Below are 13,145 nucleotides of genomic sequence, written 5' to 3' on the forward strand. Positions count from 1 at the left end.
CGAACTTTCACCAAATTACTTATAAATTATATTCTGAAGACCTAAATGCAAGTTGAATGGAGTGGTTTGTTTTGCTTACATAATACTTATTTTAAAAATATGAAAAGTAAATTTCTTTTAATTATCCATACCTTTTGATTGGTCATGTTCACACCCACCAAATGCAAAAATAATTGCCATGTTGAAAGAAAAAAAAAACCAAACATAGGCATGTAAGCATTTGTGGAACCATTCTTACCTTCTTTTCCGTATAAATATTAATCTTTGACTTATTATACTACAAGTTTTGGTATAAATATTTGTTAAACAATGGTTTAAGGTCTCCAATTAATTTTTTTTTGTTATATATATATATATATATATTTCTTAGGTTACAAAGATAAGTTGTAGCTTAGTCCGGTGGTAAAAGCATTAGGTGGTAAAACTAAGGGTCTCAAGTTTGAAATTGTCTGAAGGGTTCCAATTTTTTTGTTTGCTTAGAACCCCCAAATTGGTTGAGTCGCCCCTACCTGCCGAGATGGAATAGGTGTTGCCGATACATGAAAAATAGGTAAAAAATTAAAATTTTGAAAAATTTTCCACTGCGGACAAAAAAATCAAGTGTTGCCGGTGCCACACCAGAAACCCCTTAAAACCGCCCCCACAACCAAGAGTTTTTTAGATCATTTCGTTCAATTTGGGTATATATCCTCCTTTATGATTATTTGAAAATATATATAAAACCAAAAATAATGTGTTTTATGTTATTCGTGTAGAGTGACAAAAGATCATAGTAAATCAATATTCGAAAATTTTAAACTTTCATCAATGATCACTATTGAGGGTATCCATAGTCGATTGAACTCTAAGGAATTTAATGAATTGTTTCGCCACATCAACATTTCACTTTTAATTCAACTACACTCTTTAAAATCCACATTCCACACTTCATTAAACCCTACAAAATTTAATGGATTTTCATCTCATCATCATTATATTTATAAACGTAATTATAAATTTAAAATCCATATGTAATATTTCAAGTAATATTTTATCAAAATTATTATTTAATAGATTTGTAATGGATATTTTTTTATTAGATTTTTATTTTTAAATATTTCATTTGATTTATTTATTTGAAATAAATATAACATCTAAAAATATACATTAAATAATATAATATCTAAAAAATATGGAAAATTTTATTTGTGATCTCATTAAAAAAATATAGAAATCAAATATACAACTCTTTCATTCAGCATTCCTCTATGTCATTTTAACTTCTATTCAACTTTTTTAAAACTTTATTCAACTTTTATTAAACCCTGCTCAGAATAATGATATACATCTTAAAGGGGTATATCATGTGACGACTTAACTAGCGAGATATCTAAAATACCATGTGGAAGTACTCATGATCAAGCCGCCTTGTATATATTCCATAATTACAACATGTATATTTTAGGTCAATGCTTTCATGCATATCCCTATATATACTCTTCTAATCTAAGTAATATATCGAACCACACCGTCTTCTTTCATCAAGAATTCAACTTCATTCATTCACCCATGGCGGCTTCTTCAACCTCTTTGTTTCTAGTTTTCTCCTCACTCTTAATCTTCTCCTCTCTTCTTTACGTATCAGATGCAGATTACTCAGCGCCCATTATGAAAGGATTGTCATGGGATTATCATCATAAGACTTGTCATAAGCTCGAAAAAATCGTTCGAAAACATCTCAAGAAAGTGTTCAAGGAGGATGTTGGTCAAGCCGCTGGCTTGCTTCGCCTTCATTTCCATGATTGCTTCGTTCAGGTAAGTACTATATATATAATTAACTACTGATCATCAATCATGAATGCTACTCCTACTCGATCGTACTTTCAGTTATACATTAACACCATCAATCGTTATAATGAATAAAGAACTTGAAAAGATGTCAAAATGAACGGTATTAAGCAAATTAAGCATCTGATAAACTGGCATATATATAGGGATGTGATGGTTCAGTGTTGTTGGATGGATCACATGGCGGACCAAGTGAACAAACAGCACCTCCAAACCAAAGTCTAAGGAAACAGGCATTCATCATCATCGAAGATCTTCGGAATTTGATCCATAAAGAATGTGGTAGAGTCGTATCTTGTGCAGATATTGTAGCTCTAGCAGCTCGTGATGCCGTTCATTTGGTATGTATGTACGTAGTTTAATTAAGATAAGTAAGGAACTGTTTATTAAATAATGAATACATGAAGTAATCTTTTCTTGCGTTGCTTTTTGACATTAATATAGTCAGGTGGGCCCGACTACGATGTTCCATTGGGAAGAAAAGATGGACTGACATTCGCCACACAAAACGCAACCCTGGCCAACCTTCCGGCACCAACAAGCAACGCCACCACCATCCTCTCCGCTCTTGCCACCAAAAACCTCAACCCCACCGACGTAGTGGCGCTCTCCGGCGGCCACACCATCGGAGTTAGTCACTGCTCATCCTTCACCCCTCGGCTCTACCCCACCCAAGACCCCACCATGGAGAAAACCTTTGCTCATGGACTCAAAGAGGTTTGTCCCACAAACACCACTGATGCAACCACGGTCATGGATATCTATTCTCCAATCAAGTTTGACAACAAGTATTATGTCGATTTGATTAACCGACAAGGTCTTTTTACTTCCGATCAAGATTTGTACACTCATAAAGAGACCAAACCAATCGTGGAAAGTTTTGCTCATGATGAGAAGTTGTTCTTTGAGAAATTTGTGCAAGCCATGATCAAAATGGGACAATTGGAAGTGTTAACCGGTGGAAAAGGTGAGATTCGTGCTCATTGCTCGATTAGGAATCCCGATAACAAGGGGTATTTCTCGTATTTGTCAGAAGAGGAGGACCAATACGATCTTGAGTCGAAGGCAGAACTACGTTGATGAATGATATCAAACACGATATGTTGTGGTTCGTTGGCTTGTCATCATGTACAATTTTTTTTTTATTTTAATAAGTGTTTATTACGGTTTAAAATGTGTCTTCTTTGTCATTTTGTGTACTTGTGTATACTTTCTAGTGTGAAATAATATGGTAACGAGGATCATAATGAAAATTTCTAGTTACCGATTACCTTTTTCTTGATTTCTATTTTCTTTATTAGATAAAAAAGGGATGATTTCTATTTTCTTTATTAGATAAAAAAGGGATAATGACTTAAAATGGTAATATATTTTTTGATTTGTACAAATTTAGTCACTAACTTTTTTTTTTGTCCACATTTGTCCCTTAAATTCGTTAAATTGTACACATTTAGTTCTTATGACTGACTACTCCAGGTTAGCCGGTAAAAATGACGTAATAGGGTAATATATTTCTCACTTTGTACACATGTAGTCCTTAATATTTTTGTATTCATTTAGTCCTTAATATATTTTTTTGTTGTAGAATAAGTCATTTTTGTTTTTGTACTCATTCAGTACTTATAAATGATTTCTTTAGGTTTTTCTCACAACATTTTACGTAGATAGTCATATGGTGGTGGCACAGGTTGAGGTGGGTCGGCTATATGTTGTAGTGCGGGCCAACTGTAAGACATAGGCATGGATGCTCGAGAAGAGTAGTTGGGTTAAGACGGCATGCCGACAAACCCTGGCTATTCCAGTCCGATGACTAATTGGATATGTTGCATGTTGACATTCCAGTCCAATGGCTGCTTGGGCCAATGTATTCCAATCTGATGAGTTTGGGGTCGTTATACATGATAATACGTTTGTTGTATCGCGTATGTTGGGGGAAGCTCACTAAACTTTGTGTTTGCCTAGTTGTTTATGTTTTCAGGTTCTATCGTTGATCGTGGGAAAGCGAAGACATGACAATACACACTCATCAACAGTATTGAGGATTCCACGTTTCTTATATTACTCTGGTTTTCGATAAATGTATTTCGGAATAAACGTTTTTTCTTAATAATCTACCTGTTTTAATAAATAAAACCTAAAAATGACAAGTGTCAGTTTTTTAGAAGGTCTCTTTGACACGTGACATTTTTCTATGATTTTTATTATTTTTTTTAGTAACAAATCAAATTCAATTCAAAATTTGAAAATACAAAATCATATCCTAATAAAATTATTATGTTTACTTGGTTAACAAATTAATTCATAATTACTTACGATCGACAATATCTTTGTTTTTTTTAACATATGTTATTTTTTTTATCTATATAAAAATTTAAAATATACCGACCGTGGTTTCCACGGGCTATTACCTAGTCGATTTATAATTAGAGAGTTTTGCCTTATTTAAAAATGAAAAATTTTTGTTGTGAAAATAAGACGTTACACATAAGCATCAACAACCTCATACACTTCATCAATGATTGTCCCACGTCATATGTCGTGAGAAAAACCTAAATAAATCATTTATAAGTACTAAATGAGTATAGAAATAAAAATTATTTATTTTGAAACAAAAAAATATTAAGTACTAAATGTGTACAAAAATATTAAAGACTAAATGTTTACAAAATGAGAAATATATTACTTTATTAAGTCATTTTTACCGGCTAACCTTTAGTAACCAGTCATAATAACTGAATGTGTACAGTTTAACAAATTGAAAGAGTAAATTTGGACGAAAAAAAAACTTAGTGACCAAATGTGTAGAAATCGAAAAATATATTATCCTTTTAAATCATTATCCCGATAAAAAATTATATGTTCTTTTTAAAAAAAACGGATATTACTGCTCAAAAATAAGTCATCTCGATGCTGGCAAGTGGCAAAATGTGATGTCATTTTGAGAAAAAAATATTATTTTGTATCGCAAAAATAATGATTTGGGAAACGACTTTTTGGAAGGGTTTTATAATGGGAGTCATTCACAAAAACAAGTTTAGTGGTTGTACAAAGGAGGTGTCTACAAAGATACCCCTCCCAAAAAGTTTAAGGATTGAAATCTCCTAGAAGTTAAATATATAATTCAAAAGAATAGGTTTTAGAGTGTGTATTAGCCGTTCAAAAAAAATACAAAACAACTGATTATTTTATAATTTTGGGAAATGATTTTGGGTTTTACAGTGAGACTCGTTCAAAAAAAAGTTTAGAAAATAAATAATGATTTTATAACGGCCGAAAAAAAAAGGATCCGGTGAATAAGAACATTGTTACTATGGTGCGTGATGTTGGTATTCTCGGGGCCAATGAGTTAATATAATAGGGTCCATGGACCCTTTTAAATTTGAAATCCAATATATATATATATATATATATATATATATATATATATATATATATATATATATATATATATATATATATATATATATATATATATATATATATATATATATATATATATATATATATATATATACTAGGCGAATGTCCGCGCGTTGTGCAGAAACATCTATGTAGCTAAAATCTTTACAAATATATGTTTTTTTTTAAATATAACAATAATATTGTTAAATTTGATATAATAATTTATATACTAAGTTTATATAATCATATGATTATTTTGAATTATAAGATAATATAGACATCTATTAAAACTGCATAATCTCAATCTTTTGAATAACCACTACTCGCGAGTTACTAATGAATAAAATTAAATATAATATATGGTTTAATGTTATTTATAGTTGTTGTTATTGTTAATTAAAGGTGACAATATAATAATTTATATAGAGTTATTTGGAATTTATATAATCATTTATAAGGTAACAATATCTTTAGAGAATATTTTAGTTAAATTGATAGTACAATTTAGTTTTTGTATTTAGCACTACAATTTATCACTTTTAGCTATTCACAAAATATTCTTTGTGTTTTTTAAGTGGAACTGAAATTTATATTGAAATTGACCATGTAATTTTATATTCAAATTAACAATTTAAGTATTTTGTCCAAACTGTTCAAAAGTTGTAGCTTTAAACTGATAAAGTTAAAGACATAACTTTATAAGTAGAAGTAAAAATACTATTTTAATATTGAAATTTTGTTTAATTATGATTACATTTTAGGTTTTATACTTATTTAATCTTATTAACCAACTTATATTCATTATTAGAATTACACTACAATTCATCACTTTTAACTATTTACAGAATATTCTTTGGGTTGTTTAAGTTGAACTAAAATTTATATTTAAGTTGATGTTGTAAGGTTATATTTAAATTAACAATTTAAGTATTTTATACAAATTGTTCAGAAGTTGTAGCTTTAAAATGATAATGGTTTACATACAACAACATATTCAACCTAATAAATTAATTATAATATGTTCAAAAGTTAAAAACATAACTTTATAAGTAGAATATATATATATATATATATATATATATATATATATATATATATATATATATATTCTTTTAATATTGAAATTTAGTTTATATATAATTACACTTTAGGTTTGATATTTATTTAACCTTACTAACTAACTTTTAATCATTACTAGAAAGAAATTGAAAAGTCATGGGAGTTTCAAATGAATGTGGTGCAAGGAAAAATAAATGGGGATTCAAATGAATGTGGTGAAAGGGAAAATGCTTCCTTTATATATATATATATATATATATATATATATATATATATATATATATATATATATATATATATATATATATATATATATATATAGGTGGGTTCGATTGAGAAAATAAAAAATATTGAGAATGGGGGAATCATTCTCAGCCACTCATTTAATCTAAGAATAAAAAGACACGGTGACAAACTTGTAATTATGATAAGAGAAAATTGCATGAATGGTCCCTATGGTTTAGGGTAATTTGCGCGTTTGGTCCCTAACTTATTTTTTTAACTCGGAAGCTCCCTACTATTTGTTTTTGTTACGCGCTTGATCCCTGTCTTACCTAAAAAAGCTATTTGTCTCTTGATTATTTAATTTATTTAAATAAACACACCCCCATCATCTTACCTTACCTATCCCGCTATTTTTTTCTATTTAAAAAATAGTCTTTTTAGGTAAGACAGGGACCAAACGTGTAACAAAAATAAACAGTAGGGGCCAAACGCGTAACAAAAACAAATAGTAAGGACTTTCCGAGTTAAAAAAATAAGCTATGGACCAAACGCGCAATTTACCCCAAACCATAGGGACCATTCGTGTAATTTACTCTTATGATAATAACCTTCAATCTTAAATACGTAAGTGTATAGAAATAGATAACAGTTCAAACCCATTTCTAATCGATCATTCATCATCCAAATTTCTTCTCCAACCTTCAACAATCATCCAGATTTCTTCAATTAAACCATCATCAACATCATCCAGTGTTAATCAATCATTGATCTTCGTCAATAACATGTTTATCAACACGATTCAACAGTTAACAACAAAAAATCGTTTTTGGTTCTTTTAATCCAACCTTCAATTCTGCTTGAATACGATCAGATCTTCAACATCCACGATTAATTATACTCTCAGCGTCATTAGATCAACATCATCGATATTCAACAAAAAATCCACTTCACATCATTCATTCAACATCGATTATCAAATAAAACTTCAAAATTGAGGTTAGAAAAAGATCAAATCGTTTTTTTTTTGAAAAATTTCATATAATTCTCTATCAATCTACTATTTTGTAAGATTTAAATAGTCAAAGTATCATGTTTTTAACATTTTTAAAAAAGTTAAATTGTATGCACTCCAACTGTTTGATGAAATGCATAAACTAAATTACCACGTTATATTCATATATGAATATGTTTTCTCACCTGAATCAGTATATGATTATGAAAACAAAAAAAAATATGCAGGTTTGTATGTTATTCATATGTGAATAACATATAAAAATTATATATATTTATGAAAATACCTTGTAATATTCATATGTGAATATACTATGTAATATTCATAAGTAAATATATCATCTAATATTCACAAGTGAATATAATATATAATATTCACATGTGATATACCATGTAATACTATATAATATTCAGATATGAAAATATTATCTAATATTCATAAGTGAATATATCATCTAATATTCACAAGTGAATGCATCGTCTAATATTTACATATGAATATACTATGTTTATTATATGCTATATTCATACATAAATGATAATTAAATTGTAAAAAAAAAATTAATCATAGTTTTTATTCATAATTGAATAATGAATGTACTGTAGTAAAAATCTGATTCATTTTTATTCACTTATGAATAAAGATAGCTGAAAATATAAAAAAAAAATTATTTTATCTTACAACTATATCAATATGGATGTCTATTTGTAGAGAATAAAAAATCATGAATTTTGGTATATTTAAAATCATTTTTCAATAGAAATAGCTTCTTAAAAATTAAAAAAAAATTAAAAAAAACCGAAAAAACTATGTTTTTGTATATATTAAGGTAATGCTTAGCATAGTTTAAGGAAACATGTTTTCTTAGAAAACACATGTCTATTCCTTTCCCATTTCCGCTGGTACGACGGAGACTTTTGCGTCAAACATAAATGAGTGACTGAGAATGATTCCCCCATTCTCAACCTTTTTTTCTCAATTGAACCCTCATCTCTCTCTCTCTCTCTCTCTCTCTCTATATATATATATATATATATATATATATATATATATATATATATATATATATATATATATAGAGAGAGAGAGAGAGAGAGAGAGAGAGAGTTATGTTCCAATGAAAACATTTTTTAGCCTATGAGTTCAAAAAACAAGCGTGTTTGTTATTTAAATACAAATTACTCACCTAACTTCCCCCACCATATTATGTCATTCAAATACAAATAACCGACACCGGAGATGAAATCCACACAACTGTAGACCTGTTCGTCACTCATGTCCTCACCTTCTTTGCCGCCACCGATGGAGTCCTATTGGAAAATATCGTCGGGTTGTTCATGAAAGAGGTCCTATTTTAATCGTATATACCGTGGTGGTCACCATTGACCTAGGGGGCTGAGGTAAGAGACTTAAAAGCTTCATATTAACAATATTTCTTCTTCTTTCTCTCTGTGCCCTAAATCGATTTATCGTTTCTATCTCCTCATGACGATGGTCAACTAGTGGATTCTAGGGTTTAATTCATTTAAGTTCTAATAATTAGACAGGCCTATGTGAGGGTAATTATCAACTATTTGGATTGATTACGAGTTCAACTCTTCCCAGTGATCAATTGTATACTCGTGCTCGTTCCAATTCTAAATCCCTAAACCTCAAACTCAAGCTCCATCTCATCGTTCGTTGAAATATACTTCGTCCTTAAAGCTGATTCGTTTTTATGGATTCGGGAAGCTCAGTCACGATACACACAAATCTCAGCAAGTATACATTTTGCTTTGAGGGTGGTGCCACGATTTTAAAGAAGTTACATGAGACATTTCAACAAGAATTTGGTATGCTATCCCTAATATAACCAAGTTCGAATATTTTCACCTATTGTCATCACTGTAAACACAAACAACTGTTGGCATTTACATCTCAAAGCTATCACAGGATATCACCACTTTAGTGATCAAATTTGGTTTTTCAATCTTCTGTGTTATCTTAAAAAAAAACAACAACTGGGATTATAGACTCCAGGTGTTCGACATATTGCCACAACCATTACTGGTATTTTTGGTTATTACACTTGATTGTTCTTTTAATATTCACACCAAGTTCTACACCAAGCCTTTGAGAAACTTAGCTTTCACAGCTTCAGTAATTGATAGTGTCATACCACAAAATATATTATCTACACAAAATACATTAGAATGGATTTGTGAACTTTTCGGCTAGTAAAGTTGATATTTGTAGAGTTTATCAATGTTGCAGGTGGTCACTCTTATCTCTATAATTACACACACATAATCACAATAGCTAGTAAAGTTGATATTTGTATAAATTTTTTATGAACACCAAGTGTTCGATGAAATGCCTCAATGAAAAAGTAGCATTTTATGTGAAAATCCTTAACTTTGAACCCTCATTAAGCAAAACATTAAGGCCCTTAGGTTAAATTGAATTTCATATCTTAATAGCCTAATAAGTAACCAACAATCGTATAAAAAGTGATGAACTTAAGGCTTAACCATTAAGTCCTTAATAGAACACCAAAAGTGATTTAAAAGCTATTATGATCAATTTTCCCAAATCTATCCTCCAACTTCTAAAATTCGTGCAGGTCAATAAGAACATCTAAAAATCACGAGACTTAGTTTTCTTGAAATATTAGTTTGTCTAGTTTCTTCAAACTTTGAATCACATTTCGAAATTCCAACTCTTTGAGGGGTAAAATTGGCAATCTTCTCAGGCTGGTCCATGCTGTCACATATTTCATGCGTTGTCTTGAAAAAATCATAATAAATTCATTAGAACTCCAAATGCTAAAATTCTAAATCCTATAATTATATATGTATGTATAGTTTCCCACATATAAAGGTACTGATGTAATTCTTAGTAGATTGGTACAGTTTATTCCAAGAGTGTTGAGTGGTCCAAAAAGTGACAACCTAGAGTTATTGACTTGTAAATTTAATATAAAATCAACCAAAAATCATTAGAATAAGATATTTATATTTCTGAAAAGATAAAAGGGGGAAATTTACTAATATTATTTTATCAAAATTTAAGAATGCGCTGAAAGGTAAGAAAACAGATCCCCAAAAGTGCACTACAATCAAAGAGAAAATAAGAAAATATATACATAAGTTTTATAAAAGTAGTAAACCAAAGCACAAGACAAATAATGTTATAATTTTTTGGTAAGTTCTCAGAAAGAATATGATCCATCTTGTTCATGTTATCTGGTTTTCAAGTTCAAGGAGGTGAGTTACATTAACTCTCCTATTAAGGAGGTGAGTTACATTAAATATATGTAATCACATGTGATTAAGTACACGATAACAACTATTGAATCGTGATCATGAAAATGATTATTGTCCACATAAATCATATGTGATTAGATACATAAAATAACATGTGGTTATGTGTATCTAATTGTTGGATTAGTGTCTAAGGCTGTAACTATATTTGGTAAGTACTTGACCCGGTTGTGCATGGTCCTTTTGGGTTGCCTTCACCATAGCAACTTGAGAGGGTGATTTAGAGAGAAGAGATATTATTATTAATATATTATAAGAATAATATATTAAAAGAATAATTATATTATTTGATTAATATAATTCATAAATTAATAAGGAATTAATTTGATGACTTAAAGAGATTAATTGAATAAAGGGGTATAAACTGTCAAATGTAAGAAAGTTGTATTTTGAGCTGATAATCCTTATGGATATAGGTTTGGACGATTTTAGGGATATGGATCACATAGAAATCGTCCAAGGCCTTATCTAGGAAGGGATTTGGATTGCTTTGAGACTAAGTTATCCAATTAGGGTTTAAGGGTGAAACCCTAGGAGCTCACGATATAAATAGACCCATAGGGTTGAGGAAATCGACCACCCTTGTGTTTGGAGAAACCCTAGAGCTGATTTCCCTCTTCCTCATCTCTTTCAAATCATCTTCTTGCTAGTTGGTGTTTGTAAGCCATTAGAGGAGTGACATTTGTGACTCTAAGCTCCAAGAAGAAGAAGGTTTTCATGCAAGTAACTCAAGGTATCATTCTAGATCTATTTTCATATGATTTAATTGATTGTTTATATTATATCTATCCATGAAAGTCTTGGATATGTTGCATGTTCAATTAGTGAAACCTAGATCCAAGCTATAGGGTTGTCTGTGCACATAGGTAAAGTTCTTATGTCCAAAACCCATCAGTGGTATCAGAGACATGATTGGTTTCAATTGAATATGATGCTTAACTGTTTTACTTGCTGAAAATCGTTTTTCTTGCCCTCTGTCGACCCAACTCGACGAGTCAGTTTTTGGACTCGGCGAGTCCCAAAGCTTGACTCGGCGAGTCCGAGCGTCAGACAGAGGATAATTCGGGATTTTGTTGCTGTTTTGTCTTGGATTGATACCTAAATCGTTTTATTATGTAAAAATCCGAATTTTAACTTAATTTAATGATTATCCTTGACATAGATAAAGATAATTTCAAATCTTTTAAATATTGATTATTTATATGATAAATATTGGACTATTTAAGATTATTTGGTAATTATCTAATGACTAAAATTGGATTATGTCAAATATAGATAATTATGAAATTAATTGTTTAATTTGAATTATTTGTTATTTGATCCCTATTGTTTGAAAAGTTCAATTTCTATCCCGAAGTTTTGAAATTTGAATTTTGTGATTAATAGTTTAATTTAGAAGAATTTAAATTTCAACCCCTAGAGTTTTACAAGTTTAAAATTCAATCCTATACTATTATATTATTAAAAGCTTAATAAATATATAAGTAAAATTAAAATGCTAGTCTTACCGTTAGTAGGCCTCATTCACAAAGCCGGTCTATAAGGTGGGTATAAGGTTGTTGCCTATAAAATGGCGCTTAATGGGTGTACAATCACACCCACCGCTTGCTTGACCGGTGGAGGGTCGTTAGCCGAACGGGTAGGATAGGGCAAATCTCTCTCCTCATTAATAAGTATAATGAACCTATAAAAGTAACTAAACTATTTTATAAAATTCCCAATCTTAGTTACTTTAGGAAAAGTGAATTTATGCAATCCCATGAAATTGCACTTTGCATCCTTGCTAAGAAGTTAGTGGAGCGTGTGTGGTTTATCGGCACACTAATTGGTTCTAAGCAAAGGTGGCAAAGGGTGATTCACTGTTTATCATAGTTCAATGGAGCGTGTGTGGTTTACCGGCACATCGAATAGATGATTGTAACAATGAAGGCACCATTAGATCTGTATGGTAATTCACACCCGCTTTGTGATCCTCGGTATCCCAGTCACAAACTAGAGGGGCATATCGAGATTTAAACATGCCATTGAAGAGTTCAATGAATCTCTAAAATCTAGGAATTCTTAATAAAACTTAAGGTTATGTTTTCGTGGTGAAGAATTAGTGAATCGTCATTCACTTACCTCCAAATTATTTGCATGATTGGATTACGGCATCCCTTTTCTAATATGTAAATAATGTTATTGGGTCCTAGCCCTAATTTTTCATTTTGGGTGTTTAATTAGGGATCCAAATTCTAATAAAACTTTGTCCTTTCTATTTGTAGATGTTGAACACAAACAACGCTGCTGCTAACTCATTCACGTTAATGAGTCTTTGC

The 13,145-nt window shown here is 30.3% G+C and overlaps 1 protein-coding gene across 1 annotated transcript; it reads left to right on the forward strand.

Annotated features, from left to right (window-relative positions):
- Positions 1-1,485: 1,485 nt before the first annotated feature.
- On the forward strand, positions 1,486-3,109 carry LOC111906490 (peroxidase 12). Its single transcript, XM_023902244.3, has 3 exons — positions 1,486-1,794; positions 1,974-2,168; positions 2,272-3,109. Exons 1-3 carry the CDS (start codon positions 1,549-1,551, stop codon positions 2,905-2,907), a joined length of 1,077 nt encoding a protein of 358 aa, XP_023758012.1. The 5' UTR covers positions 1,486-1,548; the 3' UTR covers positions 2,908-3,109.
- The last annotated feature ends 10,036 nt before the right edge of the window (positions 3,110-13,145 follow it).

Source organism: Lactuca sativa, chromosome 1 (genome assembly GCF_002870075.4).
Source record: "Lactuca sativa cultivar Salinas chromosome 1, Lsat_Salinas_v11, whole genome shotgun sequence".
In the NCBI taxonomy this organism is placed as follows: Eukaryota; Viridiplantae; Streptophyta; class Magnoliopsida; order Asterales; family Asteraceae; genus Lactuca; species Lactuca sativa.

Coding starts and splice junctions, on each gene's coding strand:
- LOC111906490 (XM_023902244.3), top strand. CDS start 1,549: ATGGCGGCTTCTTCAACCTCTTTGTTTCTAGTTTTCTCCTCACTCTTA. Junction 1,795..1,973: donor TCCATGATTGCTTCGTTCAG/GTAAGTACTATA, acceptor GCATATATATAG/GGATGTGATGGTTCAGTGTT. Junction 2,169..2,271: donor CTCGTGATGCCGTTCATTTG/GTATGTATGTAC, acceptor ACATTAATATAG/TCAGGTGGGCCCGACTACGA.